General features: G+C 34.6%; 3 protein-coding genes and 1 non-coding gene across 6 annotated transcripts; 2 read left to right on the top strand and 2 right to left on the bottom strand.

Moving 5' to 3' along the window:
- The first annotated feature begins 668 nt into the window (after positions 1–668).
- LOC143448603 (calcium and integrin-binding protein 1-like) lies at positions 669–4,672 on the top strand. Its single transcript, XM_076948413.1, has 6 exons — positions 669–1,732; positions 2,759–2,855; positions 2,946–3,093; positions 3,228–3,343; positions 3,524–3,612; positions 3,729–4,672. The coding sequence occupies exons 1-6, from the start codon at positions 1,647–1,649 to the stop codon at positions 3,748–3,750; spliced, it is 558 nt and encodes a 185-aa protein (XP_076804528.1). The 5' UTR covers positions 669–1,646; the 3' UTR covers positions 3,751–4,672.
- A 531-nt stretch (positions 4,673–5,203) lies between these two features.
- On the top strand, positions 5,204–11,110 carry LOC143448602 (uncharacterized). 3 transcript variants are annotated; one of them, XM_076948410.1, is made up of 9 exons: positions 5,204–5,737; positions 6,747–6,961; positions 7,488–7,629; positions 7,773–7,879; positions 8,313–8,413; positions 9,138–9,243; positions 9,441–9,544; positions 9,981–10,148; positions 10,425–11,110. In XM_076948410.1, the coding sequence occupies exons 1-9, from the start codon at positions 5,703–5,705 to the stop codon at positions 10,527–10,529; spliced, it is 1,083 nt and encodes a 360-aa protein (XP_076804525.1). In that variant the 5' UTR covers positions 5,204–5,702; the 3' UTR covers positions 10,530–11,110. The 3 variants fall into 3 exon arrangements, with proteins under 3 accessions (XP_076804525.1, XP_076804527.1, XP_076804526.1); XM_076948412.1 differs by having other exon boundaries at positions 7,791–7,879; XM_076948411.1 differs by having other exon boundaries at positions 7,497–7,629.
- Positions 11,111–11,599: 489 nt separating this feature from the next.
- On the bottom strand, positions 11,600–19,397 carry LOC143448601 (signal peptide peptidase-like). The gene is made up of 11 exons (XM_076948409.1): positions 19,159–19,397; positions 17,009–17,107; positions 16,786–16,868; positions 15,391–15,479; positions 13,422–13,507; positions 13,158–13,257; positions 12,779–12,862; positions 12,565–12,648; positions 12,400–12,436; positions 12,124–12,312; positions 11,600–11,848 (listed from the first exon to the last, which is right to left on the bottom strand). The coding sequence occupies exons 1-11, from the start codon at positions 19,336–19,338 to the stop codon at positions 11,773–11,775; spliced, it is 1,107 nt and encodes a 368-aa protein (XP_076804524.1). The 5' UTR covers positions 19,339–19,397; the 3' UTR covers positions 11,600–11,772.
- LOC143450934 (5.8S ribosomal RNA) lies at positions 14,141–14,294 on the bottom strand. Its single transcript, XR_013114827.1, has one exon. It is a non-coding gene; the product is annotated as a 5.8S ribosomal RNA (ribosomal RNA).
- Positions 19,398–20,072: the final 675 nt, after the last annotated feature.

The following is a 20,072-nucleotide window of genomic DNA, read 5'->3' on the forward strand; positions in this document are numbered from 1 at the left end:
CTGTAGATTTTCCCAAACTGCATACTACAGTATATAGGCCTATTCATTTCGAATTACAGTGTGTTAAGCCTTCTAAAACACAATGCTATCTTGTCATTACACACTGAACTCCAAACCAGAGCTGTGTTCGCGTCATTGGTCATTGCATTTTCTAGATTGGTGTAATCAGCCAAGTGTGACCTGTACAGGGTGGTTATATCGAAATATATATGTTTTTGTGTAACATGACATTAATAGGTTTCTGGAGTCCCTCGTTTCACTCTATAGCACTCTTAATGTCTATGTTTATCAAGCAACTTTGTGTAGCTCCCCATTAGTTTCATCAAAGAAAAAATCCAAACACAGAAACAAAATCCAAAAAAAATGGAATAAAACCACGATGCGGTGGAATCAGGACAAGATCATATTTTGTTAAGTGTGGAAAAGATACGATAGCTGATTGCTTTCATGGAATTGACAAATTGTTCAGCTATTTTGAACTTATTCCGGTGATAATATTATTATTTTGTACTTTTGTCTAAAAGCATCCGCATTTGCGTCATAAGGGTAGGTTACCATTATCACAAAAAAGGCACTTGAACAAAGAACACTGAGTCAACAAAGAGTGCTTTGGAGAAACATGCGCTTTGTCAACATAAGGTCGCTTTGCTGGTATGGCGTAACCTTCGGTTTCTAAAGGCAAACACTTCTCGCTTTATGACACTGGTTGTAGGTATACCCGAGCGTGGGGAGTATGATTGTACGGTACCTAGAAATATAAAAATTCGCTTATTCATGTTGTAATTGACGAGCAATTCGTCGAATCTGAATTACATGTATAGCGAAACGATCATTGGCAAAGTATAAGATATACTAAAAGACGAAATATGTTGTGGTTGTAACTAGTACAAGTACCTCACACGGTGGAGCAAAAAGCATAGGAAATAAGCCTCTGACAAGGTGGCAAGCGTTGTATTGCAGAGTACTCGACTGACAATACCAAATTAAAAATACCAGTTTAATGGGTAAAAGTTGGCAGATGTACTTTTTGTACGACCAATTCCGTATTCGTGTTGAGGAAATCATAACAGACATAGATTTCACCGCTGTTGCGCAACTCGAACGCCATTTGATCAGGCAAAATAAGACAAAACGAATTTTAGGTAAGCGTAATGAGGACTGTCTTATATATAATTTACTAGGCTGAAGTAGAATAAGGTCATCTTTGGATTGCTATTCAGGACCACACAAATATGGGCGACCAACTCTGGATTAAATCCCAATAAACAAGATCGCGAATTTTTTTTCCATGATTTCGATATTTTGGTCAGGTATTGCGGGTTTTGGGTAGTTTAGGCAATGGTGTTCAATAAAATTCCAGCATTTCACATATATTTGCGAGATTATGTTTTTAATTAAGTGGTTTAGATTATTCCGGCGTAAAAATAAATTATTGGGGTCCATCTTGAAGGCAATGTTTAGTTTGTGCCACATCTTTATGCAGAAATACAAAACAGATAGCTTGACGTAAGTTAAAGTTTTTCGACAACTCCAATATTTTAAGATAAATAAGAAGTTTTTCAAAGTTTACAAAGTTTCTGTTTGGTTTCATCTTTTTTCGCAACAGGTCTTAAATAATATATTAAAGTTTATATACTGAACGGAAAATGGGTGTAGGAAAAAGTAAATTAAATAGAGAAGCACTAGCTGAATACGCTGATCTTACCTATTTCAATGAAGGAGAGATTGTGGAGTAAGTATAATGAACTTACAAGTTAAAGTAGTCGTATTTAGGCTGTTTGTGCATCAGAAACAGCAAGGTAAATTAGTTTTTGAGACTATCTCCAACGACCTAGCTTGAGCTTGGACTGTACTATATCCAATGCTAGAGTTTTAGCTACAGCTGCAAATGGTATAGGCTACAGTATATAGAGAATATAAAGATTCAACCAATTATGCTTTGAGTCTGAGAGATTGGAAGGTTTGAAAATTGTTTTTGTTTGGAAAATTTGGTCAATGGGCTGTGTCATATTGCTAGTACACAAGGCGTCATTTCTGAAATTTGGAAGTGCTCCAACAGTTAACCAATCTTCTCGTCGTTGGCTAATATATTCCTAATGAAAACATTTCTTTTAGATAATATCGAATTTTTTATATTTCATTTTGTCCGATGTAAAATATTGTACATTTTTTCTCATTCTTCGTTAGTAAACCTTTCGTGGTCGGTTAGATATAGTATTCCACGGGTTTCTTTTCCTAAAAATGTGATGCAGTTTTTTTGATGGACCTGATTAAAAGCTGATAACCTAACATCAATTATTATCAACAGAAAATTTGGCCCGATTTACCAGCAGGCTTACCTCATAAGTGTTCGTGCTAGTGACACAAAATTAGATACTTATTGTTGCATGTATGACAACAAGGGGCTTATTCGTCGTTTTCATACATTTAACGATGTTGTTAGCCTATTATAGTCAAATGAGCATCATATGTATTACACGTTTTGTACATAAAACTTTTCAATGAAATATAGCTTTCAGATATAGTTATGCATGCATGATACCAAAACAATGTAACAGTACAAAATACAAGTAATTGATGATAAGATAAATCCATCGCATGATAAGATAAATAATGTCATGAGCAAAAAAATTTCCACGTGATTTGTAAATCGATCAAACATTGTCAGCAGCATCTTAATTGTCACATTTAACTTTTCTTCCATTCCTTCTTATAACTTCTTTATAACCTTCCTTCTTATAACCACTTCATTACATAGATTGTTCAAAAAATTTGAGAGTCTTGATCAATCAATACAAAGCGATCCTAAAGGGAGAATATCTGCCAGCAACATAAAATCGCTTCCGGAATTAAAGGTACAAGAGCAAACGTTCAGCTTACCATATTCTCAAGTATGGATGTGTAATATTATCTTGTTTGGGCAAGTGTTTTCGTATATTTTCCAGCTCAACCCGTTTGCAGATAGAATATGTGAAGTATTTTCAAGTGCCGACGACAAATCTATGAATTTTGATGACTTTTTAGACATGATGAATGTTTTATCCGAAAACGCTTCCTTTTCACTTAAGGCTCACTATGCGTTTTCGATATTTGGTAAGTAGGCCTAAATTGCTGTAAAAAGTAGAGCTGTTTTTACATTACTTGGTATATACTGTAACTGCTGGAATTAAAATAAATGGTTAGCAGGCTTTGCAGTTTATTTGTCATATCATTGCAATGTTTTAAAGATTTTAACAAAAATGGTTATGTGGACGAAGAAGACATTGGAAAAATTGTCGAATGTATCACCAACGACCAAGATGGATTAAAAGACCGAGCGCTTACCAGCAATTTAATTGAAAAAGTAAACGACTTTGATAATTTTTGTTCTGTGGAATGTAGGTGATTGATCTGCAGCGATAGGTGTGCATTACGCTATAAAGAAGTCGCTGTTTTTGGACGTTACTACCGCATCATTTAATTTTCTAACAATCTTTTCGTGTAGTATACATTTTTTATCATGTTCATGATTTATTATGTTCAGATAATGGAGGAAGCTGATCTGGACCGAGACAATCAACTCGGACGCTCGGAATTTGAGCATGTTCTATCAAAATCGCCGGATTTTTTGAGGTGCTTCGAAAGTTATTCGTAAAACTTGATTAAATATATTTAGCCTATATGCCGCAAGTATACAGAAAGATTGCCTGTTATACGCTAGGCTTTATTGTGTCGTGTTTCTTTTCCAGCTCCTTCAAAATTCGTCTTTGACCTATGCAATGGAGGAAAACGATTGTCACCAGTTCATTTTGCATACATAATAACGTATAAAATGGTATAGATATTACGATTTTACACATGTTACGATTCTCAGTTCCCTCAGCAGCTGCAAGTGACTGCTTAAAAGTTTCCATGAGAGATTTTAATAAACATATCTTGAACTAAATATCGTATTTATAAAACAAATGTTGTGTTTCCTTAACCACTTTAGCGTGTACAAACTTGAATTTTGTTTTTAATGTTCTACCAAAAATAATGTGGGTGTTTACTTATTTGAAGGACAAAAACTTTTTTCAAGACTGTATATCAGCTTTGTCCGTCCCACGGCGCAATTATGTCGCAGTTGAAATTAGCAGGACAAACAACGAACCGATTGTGCACGTGGTCTCAAAAACGGAAAAAAATTCTTAATTTTGAATTGGCTCTTGCAAGAGCCAATTCAAGTGTCATGTCGGAATATTTTTATTGCTGTTTTAAAACCGTTTTCACTAGATTATTTTTCAACCGATTTAGAGGTATTCAATACAGTATTTATGCAATCATGAAATTAAGTTTTTCTTATTTCAGTAGCCATTGAATATTTTTCGTTTTTTGACGTGGTATAGGCCTACTTACAGCACGTCGTTGGTGTTGTGATCTAGTACTGTAGTATATTTGTCAATGTAGATACTTTTTGATAACTCAAAAATTGAAATTTTATTATTGTAAATGATGTCTATTTTGTTGATATGTTTGTGCTTCACTTGTACATTAAGTTGCTTTTGTTGCCACCTAAAGTTATCACCACCGCCCATAGGGGTATTGGGTAAGTAGTTGCAACTAGAAGACTTGCTTAATTGATCACTAAGTTCACAGTTCATCGAAACTTACTTTACTGTTGTGCTCACTAATTAAACAAAAACAGTAACCGTGATGGATATTGTGAAATGTACGCAATACTGAACCCAGATTTTTGGGAATGGAATGTTAGGGCGAAGTCTTGGCAACACATATACGGAGGAACACGTGGCTATTGAGTTGTCGACATTTGCGATTCTTTCAGGTTAAAGTCGGCGCAATAACATTTTAGGTCTATGACGCCACCCTCGAATGCCTCTCAAATGCATAAAAATTTGCGTTCGTTGTTGCAATAAGTCGTTCTTGAAACAGATTGTTGACGCCATGCTGATCATTTTCATTTACAAGCTGTGGAGTTAACTATGAATTGGGTTTGTAATGACCAATTTTTTCTTTGTATGCTATATATTGTCAGAAGTTTGTAACGTTTTTATAAATAGACCAATGTTCATTTGATCAGTTTTTCTTGACTGCTGATATGTCATGATAACGAAAATGTTCTGCCCTAGTCTGTAGCGTACACGCTAAAATGTTTGAAAATATAACCGCACATCGCCTGAGGCTGTTTGCAAAATAAATCCATTTGGATGTTACATAATAGCACCAATACATCGTAAAGCTAAACTTATACTTAATTATTGTAACAAAGTAAAAGAAGTTTTTGGTCTTACTAGAACCAATATGATTTTATATAGAAGAGAAAGCCCATGGCTATATGACTATATCGTGAATTAATAGCCCTTTTTAACCACAGTGTATTCAAACTATACACAGTTGCAATCATTTGGGGTATCGTCAAAAATCCTACTTACAAAAACTACACCTAAAGCTTACACGAAACAATAACTTTCCTTTGATTATAACAATATTAACCGATGCTTTACATGGCAAAGTTAAATGTTTAACGATTAGCCGTAGGCACAGTTTAAAGTTCAGGTAATGTGTTGCATAAGTTTCTTGGTAATCACGCAATTGATCTCAAAACAGTCATTTTTGCATGTATAGTAAATACAAGCAAAGCGACTAGGCAGATTTAATTTGAAAGTTTTACATATAGGAATTTTACGTTCTTTTATGTGCTGTTCAGTTTAGTTGCGAAGTTCGCTATGGAACGAATTACTTCATCGCACCTGGAAAGCAGGTAACGTATGCCTTGTTATAATATTGTTGTCTGATTTGTGTGATTACTAATCTGTATCATGGAATGCGCATTTATTAACATAATATAAGAAAGCGTCTGTCAAGTGTACTACAAATATACGTGCCTAAATCCACAAGTTTTTCTTTTGATGTCTTCCATACAAATTGTTTGTCTTGACTATATATACAATTATTTAAAATCATTTTATACGGTTATTTTAAACGGCTATTGTAAAGCTTTGCAAGCTTTTTGTAACGTTCAAATGATTCTTCGATTAGGTACCCACTAATGCTTTAATCATAATTTTTACTTCTGGTAATAAAGTAGCGGCCTTTTGAATAGGAGTACTTTATCTATAGATTTCTTGGTGATTCTAGATTCGGTGAATGTGGATTTAGAACTGCTTTTGCTGCTTAGAACTGCTTTACCAGTGGTTCGGTGTTCAAAGGCATATCAAGTCAATGCAAAGTAGCTGCTGTAACATTCCTTTCAGCTGATTATGTAATGAATATTACTATTATGAGGGATATAATGAGTGATGATACGATAGCACTTAGGTCTAGTCAGAAACTATATTTCCAGATTTGGCTTTCAGTTATTTTCATAAATACAAACACCCTTGGGCGCTAGGAAATGTAGTAATTAGGATTACAGTTTTCATGACCCAGAAAAGGATATGCTTTTAAGTTATTACACAGCATTTTAATTAAAACAATGAGCGTGAACCCAACTTTGTCTTACTAAATGGGATGCCCATTTTAACAAAATTCTAGACCCCATCACAAATGGCATCAATGCATCCCCTAAATGCACTTCTTAAACACAGTCGAAACACTGCACTGTGATACTTGATTTGTTTCCATCCGATCTATATTGTTTTGTTTATGTGTTACATTTGCTATATAGAATAAACTTTATTATTAAAACCAAAAAAGCGCGTATTATATCTGTTGCTGAAGTGCACATGAGTACAATTGTTATAACGTTTATCATTTTGTATGTTTGTTAGATATGAGGTTCCGCTTTTCACCGATGTTATGAATCAATCGATAACGACCAGCTCAGTAGGCTTATCACCATTTATGATGAATGCATCGCTTATCTGTGCTTACCAACCATTATTTATTCACAATGTCACAACAAGCTACTTCGACTTTTCGAAATCTAATTTCTTCAAAGCCTCTTTTAAATCTGACATGACAAATTCTTCAGCATATAACGAAGGTAAGCTAGAATAAGCTTATAGAGAAAATTGGGTATATAAGTATAACAGTCTTATTAAGTATAACACGATGTACGGTTTGAAAAAACAAAATTGTAAGTGGAATAATGATTCATGGTTAATAAAACAAATGACATTACAGGGATGATGATCAAAATTGAATAAATGACAAGATTGGTGTATGCATTTTATATAAATCAGTATATCCCATTCGACAATAACGTATTTCGTATGATTTCAATCATGCTCTTATAATGAAATACCTGCTCACCCCATACAACAACTTCAGTTTAAGCGTACAATAAGTTATAGGCGTAAATATGCTTTTTAGTAATAGAGATTTTGAGCAAATTGCTTGAAATGAAAAATTAAATATTATCGAGCTCCACCTGAAAACATTTGCATAAAATATTTGATTTATGATCATTTTTTAACACAAGTCCGCTATTAAAGAAGAGAATTGTTTACAGATACGTTATATCTTTTAATATAATTGGATTGTTTTTTAACGTTGAACATTAATTATAGAATTTTTAGACAACATTTCTAAGCCCAGTCATGGTGGTCAAATCATACAAGAACTGCAACGACAAAAAGTTCCAAGTTATCATCCTATTTGCACAGAACCATTGATGTTCCCTGATTATTCCTATAGCTTCGCTTGCCACAGGTACACGATTTTATTGTTTGAGTTTATAAAAAGTCTGTTAGCAGCTGATAGAGCGAGATTATGAACCAGTAACTTTATTGCGTCACTTCAATTTGAGGCTTCTTTTTAAGTTTCAAACTTAGCGTTTTTACAACTAAACTCAGTTTTACGTGTTCTGCAAGAAAAATGAATCAGCTTCATGCAAAAAGTCAGCACAAAACGTTCTGCAAGAGCAAGCTCACACAAAAGCAAATTCATTCCAAAAGTAGAGGTTTGTTTCAAACAGCTTTTACTTTTTATCTGTAGTGTTGTTCAACACTTTTCTGACATTGACATATTTATTTTTTCTTTAGATACTTAATTAAGCTTGTATAAAACCTAAGAGGTATCAATCAGATATAATAAGTAGAACACTGAACACAGATATAAAGAGCATTTGAGCAAGTTATACTGTAACATTAGTATCATGAAAGATATGCTGGCCTGCTGGATGCCGATAGCGGTTAGTTGGTCGTTCGCTGGTGGTTATAGTTGGAGCATTTGGCTCGCAAACATACCATCCAGAAAAAAATGCTTGCAGAGTAACCGGTGCACAGCCAAGCATATGGCACATGAGAAATGAGAAAAAATAAATATCTCAGGCCTCTCAATGGACACAGGTCTCTCGTATCGTCACCGCCACAAACTCAACCAAGTGTTTACAGGTGATAGCTTGCAAAATACTTCTACAAGAATGAAAGGAACACGGCCATTAGCAACAAATAGATCGATTGAGTCTGTCGTTCCTCTAGTTTCAAAAGATGAGGTATAACGTGTTTTCATATATTTCATTTCTGTTTTTTTTTTATTAACGAAGGTAGGCATTCTGTATAGCAATGCACTGCCAAACCAAACAAGTATTTTTGCTATATAGACCAAGCTAAAAAGTAACAGAAAATAGCAAACGGAAAAACAATAGCCTAGTTAATAACAATACAATCTAAATAATCTCCTATTTTATTTTTGCTTAATTCGGATAGGTCTATACTGTAGCCGTTTCTGATGGCATAGTTGGTAGTGCTGATATCGTTATAGCATCGTTGTATTTAACATCGTACACGTTTCTAGCTCCCTGGGCTTTGCTATTTCTTCCTGTCCGTAAATTACGCGTGAGCATTTGTTTTTGCTGTGCTATACAGCCTGACAACGGTTAGCATCACACTAGTGATCTCCACATTTAATGACAAAAATAAACGATAGAATATAATACAATGTTATAGATACAAGAAAGATGTAAGACTTTTATTTAACCTGGCCTATATAAAGAGTTTTGGAGTTTACGGTAAACCTTTTAGTAATATTGTCAATCACATGTCATTTAAATAATTACATAGTAATATTGTTGATAATTTTTGGTTTTCAAAAATACAATTTCATGGGTCTGCATACTCCTACGGCATAATAGATGATGAAAGCAGGTTTGAAAAATGAAGAAACATAGGAAAAAATACCAGATGGTTTATTAACCTATTTGTAATTTTAATTTTTAGGAAACTCAAAATAAGCAGCCTAGATTTCCACACAAAAATATCCAGTCCTCCAGACAACGTTGTTTTAAATGCAGAAAATGTGAATCTTATTTTAGCAGTCGTGCAGGTAAGTCAACTTGAAGTACTGTAGATATGAACCTTTAAAGCTTTGACCATTTTATTAACCTGTTAGTTCACAAAACCCTGCCTTTAACGAACTTTTTGAAACATTTAACACTAAGCATTTTATTTATAGCATCTCGCACAAATTGGTTAATTAATTATCATACGTAATCTGTAGCAAATAATGTTTCGCAACAACAGGTTTATGCGTTCATGAAAGAACGCATACCGGAGAAAAGCCATATCAATGCAAAACCTGTCGAAAAAGTTTTGCTCAGCTTGGTCACGTACAAAGACATCAAAAGGTTTGAAAAGTTTTATAGAAATATCAGGCACTACAGATTTTTGGACCTATGTACAAGCTTATCTTAAATTCAATTCAACGTTGTTTAAAAATTCGTTTCATTATTTCTAAAACTTAAATCAAAAGGCAATCGGCACCCAGTACCGTTCAGACATCCGTTAGTAGATAATTGTAATTTTTCCGATTCGCATTTATGACTATAAAAAGCTATAAATACACATATATGCGGATACATTGAATTTATTAAGTTACCGACCTTTGGCAAAATTATGTATTCTTATTTGACACCTATTCGTGAAGCTTTAACTTTACTCGATTAAGTCGCATGTCGAAACTGAAACCGTAGCCTAATTACGCATGTATACGCCGGCTTTGTCGCAGAAATACTCCACTAAGTTAGCATAGAATTGTTGTTTATGTGTTTTCGAATTTTTCAGGTACATACGCGTGAAAAACCATACCAGTGCAACATTTGTGATGCTAGAGTTCGAGATAAAGCATCGATGCACTACCATATCTTGGCTCACCAGGGAATCAAACCCTTTAGTTGTGATCAATGCGATGCCCGATTTACAAAAAGATCAAGCTTGGTTAAACACCGAAAGGTGAGCATATGGAAAAACTATGTAACGCAGCTTATATTTTTGTGACTAAATGTAATAATAAAATCCATCCTTATCACAACAGCGTTAATTTTACGGCATTTGTATGAATGTTTACCTTTATTCCATATTTATAAACAAGCTTCTGAACACTTGTTTGAAAAGAAAACTGTAATCACCTGTAAAATTAAAATATAAGTGATAATGATATTGTTTCGTTCTAGTTTTAGCAAATATGATGTAATATAGCAATACGTTAAAGCAAGATCTGTTTAACAGGTTCACACCAAAGCTTTCAGGTACAAGTGCCATCACTGTAAAGCCAGCTTTCGTGAAAAAGCTGGTTTAAGCCGACACACACGTTGTCAGCACAATGCCTTGTGAAATAGCCAACAAGTATGAAACAACAATCAAGCTACCTACTACAGTGACTACACTAGCATCTATAGAGCGAATAAAGTGTGCCAAAAGCACATTATGCGTTTATGCGTAGTCACATAAAACTTTTGTTGCAACGTGCATCATTATTCACAGTTATCACTTATCCACTGCATTTGAAACTTTTTCTTTTCAGTGCTTTATTGGATATGATATGCTGAAGTTCTTATGCCAACTGTTGCTTCAGCTTATAATTTGATAAACTTATCAAACAATTGTAACAGCTTGTCAACACTGTATTCAAATGTCACTTAATCACCGTCGACTTCATCCACGGTCCAACCACCAACTCTATTAGTAACAGCCTGATCATCCTGAAATCGTTTTGATGAATCTTAAGCTTTGTAAAGTTAGTATGCTGTAAGCATTTTAATAGCAGCTGTCAAGGTGAATGATGGATTCAATGCATGGCATGCAAGCACTGGGCACAACGTGATGCTACTGGATTTCTAAACGTTTTTTGTCCGACCTATTAATTTAGATTACATATAATTGATTTGCAATAAAATAGCAGCTGTTACAACTGATCCAGCGATATGTTGCAATTCACCCAACATATGGGGTTAAATGTAACAATAAAGAGTGCGGATTAAATAGATTTCATGTTGCATAACTTCACAAAAACGTGGTTATTTCCAAGTTCTTCATTAGTGATTTAACCAACCCAATCGCTGTCAACAAATTTTTATTTAAAACGCGGATTGAATTTCACCTCAATTGCATTGTTCACACAACACGTTTTAAACCTGTTAAATTCTAGGCCCCAGGTTTATTTATCCAACCCCTTTGCACTGATACTGCTACTCTATGGCGCCTCTCAGTGAAAAAAACACAACTCCACATAGCCGCACATAGTTGGATAGTGTCAATGCTCGCGTGATGCATGGCATTCAACTCATACTTGTAAACAACTAACTTTCATTGCTAGTACTAGCAACATTCTACTTGGTATTATACAACTGTAGAATTGTAGATGCTTGCATGATTTAAATGATAGTTTGTTTCAGAAGAGACAATTTGCTATTGCTTTGTGTGTATTCACTGAACATGTACGGGGAAAAATTGCAAGTACACGAAGTTTAATTTCATACGACACCATTATCTACACGAAAATCTCTAAAAACCTCAAGTTTCCCAGTTAACTTGATACATGCACAAGACAACACCAAACTAGTTTAACTCAAACATCTTATTGAGCTTTTTTCTCTGTATCTGCGGTATTATCTTTGGCATCCGGTTGCTCAATACTTTTCTCGTCTGAATATCTAAGAAAACAATAATTTTCATCCAATTTAACAATGATGCTCCACATAAAATAACTAGATAGCATTTATATACAGTACGTCACTAATTTTACATATGCAAAACTTAAGACAAACTCAGCAAAGTGAATGAAGTCATAACGATTTCTGCATATTTAATTGGAAAACATATTATACCAAGAGAAAACAATGTTTTAACAGGATGAGATTGATTTTAATATCTATGGACTACAGTATTTAGACGTTCGCAATATCCATTAAGCTTTAGATTTAATTACTTGAACATGCACTGCAAATCTCCATTTATAAAAGCTACGCCAAGTGGAGCACCAAGACAAGCCGGAACTAAATACAGCAGAGCTGGTTGTGGATGCTTGAATACAACCATCACGACTATTGTTGTTACAAGACCAATGAAGTAGGCAATAAGTCCAGTGTAAAAATAAGTTTTCCTGTCTCGTTGCAAACTATTAAACACATAACAGTTTTATATACTGTTACATAAATTCTTTCAACATATAATAACCTACTTTAATACAAGTACTATTTCTTACCTTCTATCAAATCGTAACAACAGAGCAATGAAAATCCCTGCAATGAATAAGATTACTTGACACTTAATATGAAAACTTAAATATTGCTCGATCACAGCATTGTGACAGTAAAGTGATAATTTACAGCTGAAAATATATTAAGAAAACAAGCCAGCAATAACACACCTGGAATGACAATGTCTCCAAGACCAAGCATTGAAAAGTTAGTTCCAAATATACCATTTACCAAAAAATCTTGTGGAAAAACAACTTGAAACAAAAAAAATCTTAATGTAATACTGTATTGAAATATCGTACTGTTTATTTACAGCATATGACAATCCTGAAAACGACTTGTACTGTACTTGAGTGTACTGTACTGAACTTGTACTGTACTTACCTTTTATTGGAGCATTAAAATTCTTTGCCACAGTAATCATTACGTTGGTGCCAAATACCCAAAAAACATCATAAAAAAACAAACCTGAAACACAACAACCACATAAGCTTTGATACAGAATAAACTTACAAATCAAACTATACATTATTAAAAGTATATGTCTATAACATTAAAACTGAACTTTCGACGCTATTTTAATACACTCTATTTTCAATGGAACAAATGTGGAGACCCCCCCCTGGTTTAAACAAAACTTAATAATAAACTGTGAAAAAAAATAGAGACAACCTCATGCATTGCATGTCATTTACATCCAAACATTTCAATACTATAAAAGAAAAATTGTAAAATTACCTAAATTATTTATGCACATGCTTACCTATGAGTAAAATGCATCCAGTGCTTATGCTGTTTAAACGAAGTAATTCAACACCATTGGTTGCAAATGCCAAACCTATTATGTTGTTTGCTATCCAATGCTGAGTGCAAAACAAAATAGGGCAATCAAAAATGGGATTGGTGGTGATCAGAAATTTGTATTCTTAAAAAGTTGTGAAAAATCTTATGCTATAAACACCTACATATTACTAAAGCATCTTCTTCCACTTGCAATGAAATATTGTTTTAGTCTATATATACTTACTCTTTGCAGAGCATACCATCCGGATAAGACGGTGCACAAGCCAAATGCTACAACATCCTTTCTGTCAAATTCCAAATCCAATATCACTAAAAACAGTTGCATAAATATCAAGGTATTGTTAAGTTGTATTCTCCAGAAACTGCTAATAATACAGTACTTCCTCGATTATCCGGTCAAGTTGGGTCAATATTTTCAAAAATCTGACCGGATAAGCAAAAAAAACGGATAATTGAATTTGTATTTTCGCCACGTAAATCGCCGCCATGGGCCTGACACCCGCTATGGGACGAAGCCTCGATCAGAAGGACACGGGCGATCCGCGACGCGCGCAAGACGAATTCTATACGCCACAATTCCGGAGCGCTCCAAAAGGGACCGGATTCGGCGATGGGCTCATCCCGCTTCACTCGCCGTTACTAAGGGAATCCTCGTTAGTTTCTTTTCCTCCGCTTAGTAATATGCTTAAATTCAGCGGGTAGTCTCGTCCGACCTCAGGCCGAAATGTAAGAGACGTCACACGTGCCGAGGATCGACGACGTTCGCGATCGATTGCGGCGACTTGGCGAAACGAGGACACCTCTTCGAGGTCAATCCGCCGCCGCCGCGCTCTCCGATCGCGTGCCGGACCCTTGCTGACTTCGACGGGACGGCGGAGACACAGGTCTCCGTCCGACTCCGCATTCGCCCGGGCGACGAGCGCGCCGGGATTGCTTTTCAGACGACCCTGAGGCGGGCGTGGTCCCGGGATTAACCCGAGGCCGCAATTCGCGTTCAAAACGTCGATGCTCAATGTGTCCTGCAATTCACACTAATTCACGCAGCTAGCTGCGTCCTTCATCGACTCGCGAGCCGAGTGATCCACCGCCAAGAGCCATCATCGTTTATCGTTTCAGCTTGTACGAAGCAGTCACAGGTTTGAATGTGAGCGCCGAGCGGACGATGTGACGACCGTCACTTGAAACCGCGGGGGTACTCGACGCCCGTGAAAGACTTGTGCCTTGTCCAGCGCCTCAACGGGCGCGTCTTGACCTCGACAAGCGCGAGAGGCGGCCGGTTTCCTGGCGACGCCGCCGCAGATCGAGCGGGAGCCTCCGTTCGTTTCGATAATGATCCTTCCGCAGGTTCACCTACGGAAACCTTGTTCCGACTTTTACTTCCTCTAAATGATCAAGTTAGATCGTCTTTTCGGACACCGGTTCGGCCGTTGCCAGCCGCTCCGGGTCCAATCGGAGGACCTCACTAAACCATTCAATCGGTAGTAGCTACGGCGGCGGTTCAACGTCAATTGAAAAATAAAAACCTGAGTAATCTCACGCATATGATAGTTGCAAGTGCAATCATGCGAAGTAAAACGACCTCCCAAAGTCATTGATCACTCGGCCGGATAATCGAATGCCGGTTAAACGAGGTACGGATAATCGAGGAAGTACTGTATCTCCAATGTTTGTTTATTGCCAGGACTACAAAAATTTTCAAGCTAACTTGTGCTTTGTCATCGTATGTAATGTTATCCAAACAATTTATCATCTCATAGGTGTCAAATTTAATAATAACATTGGACTAAAAAATCGTAAAATCCTTTTTATCTTAGCCACTATTAAAGCACAATGTTGATGATCATGTCACACTGTATTCTATATACAATTAATCTGAATAGATATCAAAATCTTAGTAATTAAGCATAAAGCTGTTATTGTGAATCTGTATATATACTTAACATTACAATCGCAATTAAAACAATAAACAAATACATATTCAACTTTATACTCCACGTACAAATAACACTGAAATATGATGGTTCAATTCCACAAAAACTTCCAAACGTTTTTAGTCCATAAGCAGTTTATCAACGCTGCTTGTTATAACAACGAAAAAAAATACAGCGAGAAAGTCAAAGGCAGAGAATGTAGAAATCTACCTATACATTTGGTAACTAGGGAAGAATAAACCAAATATTTGCATGTTATACCTTCTTTTTCTTCTTTACTTCCTTCTGTGAGAACCAAATGACAAGCCTTATTAGGAAAAAAGCTTGGAATCATTTTAGTAATATATGGACTGAAAAAAAAAGTATTGATGAAAGTCTTGCGTAGCTGATTGCATAAGCAAACACAACATTATACACACAATATATCATATATAACGTTAATTATATAAAAAAATAATTCCAAAAACATGTCAGAAGAAAGTGTCCATTGCTGCTGCTCTTTGATAAAAAAAAGATAAATCAAATCTATTGCCCTTATGATGCATTTTCGAAAATCGACTACATTTATTTGTTATAATGTGTAACTTATTTTATTTTATTTATAATTAATTATTGTCATTGCATTTAAAGTTTTAATATTCAATTTTTCTCGCTGGACAAGCTAGAGCTCTGCAAAAATTACGAAAAATTCATAACAGCAAATAACAAAAATTGGGTTACTCACCAGTGGTCACTTTTATGTGTGACCGAGTATGTAGTGATCACAAGTTTTTTTTAGAACTTTTTCAACTGTGTTCAATTGAAATAAAATTGTTTACTAATGTGCAAGTTGTAATTAGTAACGTTTAGCAATGTTGCCAATTGCCATGTGAGTTTATAAAAATGCTAAATTTTACCTCGTTTAAACTTATCACCTAATGCGAAGTAGGTCATGTAGCCCCCAAGACATGTTGTTGGTGGAGCAAATGGTTACAAAAGGACTTGACTTAAATCAAATGAAATTAAATAGAAATAAATTGAAAAAAAGTATATTAACAGAAAACATTCATGAACTTTAAGACGCTCACATTTATTAAGTTAAAATTTTTTAATTTTGGGTTGCCGTATCATCCTTGTTTTGAAGGTCTGTGTCTTAGAAAATATTTTTGTCTTTATTTCCACGAAATGTCCTTATTTTTGTCTTATTTTTTGGGGCAAAAGTTACTATTTCGGGCATTTCGACACCTTTAGTATACCATTTTGTACCAAAGATATACCAAAATTGAGAACATGCAAATAGTATCTGTTCATTTTTGGAACATTGATTGCCTTCTCCTGTTGTGCACTGCTTAAGGTAGTATTCTTCTTTTGTTTCCTGTTTGTCCTTATTTTCGAGTCCAAACCGAAGGCAACTCTGCCTATATGGTAGTATAGTATAAAATGCTTCTTTGCTACATATGCAGACATGTTTAACTATGCCATCTTGAACACATTTGGTGACATTTATAATAGTGGCACCGGCAGTGTTTTTCATATTTGTAAAAGCTAGTAGGTCACATTTTTCCTGTGGTTTTTATAGTTTTGGATAATTTTAGTTTTATTTTCTAAATGACCGTATCAAAGAGGAAAACATCAAAGTCATCAATTGCATGTTCTACAGATGTTAGATGAGCTTACCTGGCAATTTGGTTGACTGCAAAAATTCCTAACACAAAAAAGTAGAATCCAATGAGTATAGTAATATATTCTTGAGAGAATATCTGCAAACAATTGTCTTGCCTCAGTGAGAGTTACAAAAAGGTGGTACAACATATCGCATACTATTGCCTCACAAACATTTTCCATAACAAAATATTAATCTAATTCTAATCCATTAAACTAACATAACAAGACAAGATACCTTGAAAAACATGTAAATGCCAAACAAAACTCCACTAGCCACCAAAGGAAATTTGAGAGCATCATGTTTGGTAATAGTTTCTGGTGTTTCACCAGATTCCTGCAATAATACAATAGATTGAAATCGATACAGCAACATCAAAATTGCTCATACAAAATTAATTAAAAAACACTGCTAATGTATGTTGCAAGGCAAACTGCCCAAGTCATTTTAGTGGCAGTTTGGAACAAATAAACGTTTAATAGCCTGGTTTAGACAAAGAGATCATCCCATGTTTGGTCTTCTTCACTCATGTATAAAGACACAAAACATCAGTTATTATTAATTATTACTATACAGTATTAATTAATTATTATCTGTGATAACAACATTACGAGTAATCGAGTATTAATGGCCAGGATACAATGCTCAGGAAGCTTACAACACAGTCGGCTTACATACTGTCTGAAGCTTATATACTGCCCAAAACGTCATTGTAAAAATCACAGCAGCTAAGCTGTTTCACTTGTACATAAAATTGACATTGCAGGAGAAATGTGATAAAATATTTTGACAAAATGTACAAAAAATGAACACAGCTACATACTATGGGCTGAAATAACTGACTTCCAACTAGTACAGATATGTCCTTTTCAATGGTAAATTGAGTTTGTGATAAGGTAGTGGAGTGATAATTTATAAAAAAACTAAATTACAACTGTTTAAAAAATTGTTAAGGATTAAGCTCACTATTGTTGGTATGAGTTACAGAGCAGATCAGAAAAATTGTTAATAAATCTAAACTTTTATCATCTGAACTCAGCACTAATTTTTCTGTATAACTTAGTTAAAATGTATTAACTGGAATCTGTGCTACCAGTGCTAGACCTTCTTTTGCAAAGAAAAAATAAACAATACAAAAGTATTGTATTTGCTGATCTAATCGCATTGGATCAAGTATACTATTCTATACCCAATAGATTTGAATGGGAGTTACGATGCAACAATGCATCAATACTTGATTGTGATATGGACATGTATTTGTATAATGTTTTCTACCAGTAGCATCACATTCCCCTTGTTTTGCATGCTTGTTCGCAATCCATCTTGATATACATCACAAGCTTAGTTTACACGCTAATCATACACACAAAATGTTTGAGTCAAAAGACTCTGACACTATTTTTTGTGAGTTTCGTAAGTATTCTACTTTAGTCCATCTGTCTTTAAAATATTTAAATTTACCGCATTAGCAGCGTCGATAAAAATTGGCATTGTTGATTGGTATTTGCCACCACTTCACTTCAACAAATCAAACATTGCTATGCACCAAACTTATTGATCTCGTTATTGTTAGATCTGCTATGGTCATTTTTAGTGTTAGACACATTCGTTTTTCAGGTCATGAATCATTTCATTAACTTGGATTTAAATCCCATGGATTCAAGGTTTTATTTTGCTGTCATCCTATAGCTGCTGACGTGCAATAAATGTGTATTCTAATCCTTCTTTTTTTATTTATCTTGGCTTTTTCACCATTAATACTATGATACAACAATCCCTGGAGTAGAATGTTTATCTTACATATAAGAACAGTCAACATTATGTAACCACTACTTCGTTAAATATAACATCGATGTGTAATATTGCTTTCATATCAGTTGTACATAACTGCCTCATAGTGCTTTCACCATGGGTCATTTGCTTTTCTCACCTTAATCTTTAAATCTAGATGGCGTGAAGTAATGCATTTTATCATCGCTTGAATTCATATATAGTTCAGTTTTGTTTTTCAATTCAGATTTTTTTCAAGTTTTACAGCTTTTGTTTATACAAATGTATTTATCAAGAAATAAAAGTCCATAATTTAACTGCTTCAATTTAGGGATGGGCCAAACTGAAAAAATGGATTTGATAGAATATGGATAATACATTTTAATAATTGAGCAAATCCTAATTTACCAATGTTGCTCATTATCCCATAAGAATTTGAAGAGCAAGAGAATGTAAAAGTATAATAAAAAATACATGTATATATATAAAACGAATGGCATAAAAAACATTACTGTTTGTTACCATTGCCAAAAAAACTGCTGCCACACAAGTTGAATTCTATTATGTAATATTTATCATATATAATGTATGCAAGCAGAAATAGCAAATATACTCACATGCTGATTCAAAGACCGATATGAACCAATGATAATAGGCACAACAGCCATGATAATAAGACTTGAGAATGTCACGGCTTGCTCCTCTAAACTTGCTTCTACTTTCGTGCTGACATTGTTACTTTCTAAGGTTTCATTTACTAAATCCTTCAGAGTGTTACCTATTTCTTCTGTATCCATAATTAAGCAATACAATACCACAGTATTTTCCTATTTTATAAACTGTTTTGTTTTAAAATAATACAAGTAACAAATTTATTTTTAAATCTTATTCAGTTGTGTATTACTGTAATAAATTTTCTAGCTGTACAAAATTAATACCAAACACCTGCATGACTATTTTTACATTTATTTATTTATTATTCGAGTGAAAGTCGCGTATGTGTATAAGTTGCACCCATTAACTCTGGCTCAAAAAATGATATTAATTTTTTTCAACAGATTTTCATTATAAAAACAACACAATAAAAACCTAAAGGTAATGTCTATTTCACCGGCTGCCGGTTACAAAATTTGGAAAAGCTATTTAGGTAAACGGCTAGCTGGTTACGCAGTTGGTATTTTCTTATTTCGGTAAATAGCAGCCGGTGAAGTTGATGCTAACCGTTCACTGAAACAGGACTCGAAATGCATGATAATTTTTAACGTAAAACGACATACTGGCACAGTACTCATTTTTCCAAAGTTTAAATTAACCTAAAACTAATCCCCTCTGACCCAAACTCTCACCTCTCATGATTAAATTACTAAGCTAGGTTGCAAAATAAAATTATGTTATTTTTCAACTTAAAATCACATTTTTTTATAAAGCTTTCTAGCTTACCAAACTGCTTTCTTTCCCTCATCTTAAGCAAGTGTTAAACCCATCAGCGAAATTCTGCTGGTCACCGGTGAAATAGTAACTTCGAAACCTA

Source organism: Clavelina lepadiformis, chromosome 3 (assembly GCF_947623445.1).
Source record: "Clavelina lepadiformis chromosome 3, kaClaLepa1.1, whole genome shotgun sequence".
NCBI classification, from domain to species: Eukaryota; Metazoa; Chordata; class Ascidiacea; order Aplousobranchia; family Clavelinidae; genus Clavelina; species Clavelina lepadiformis.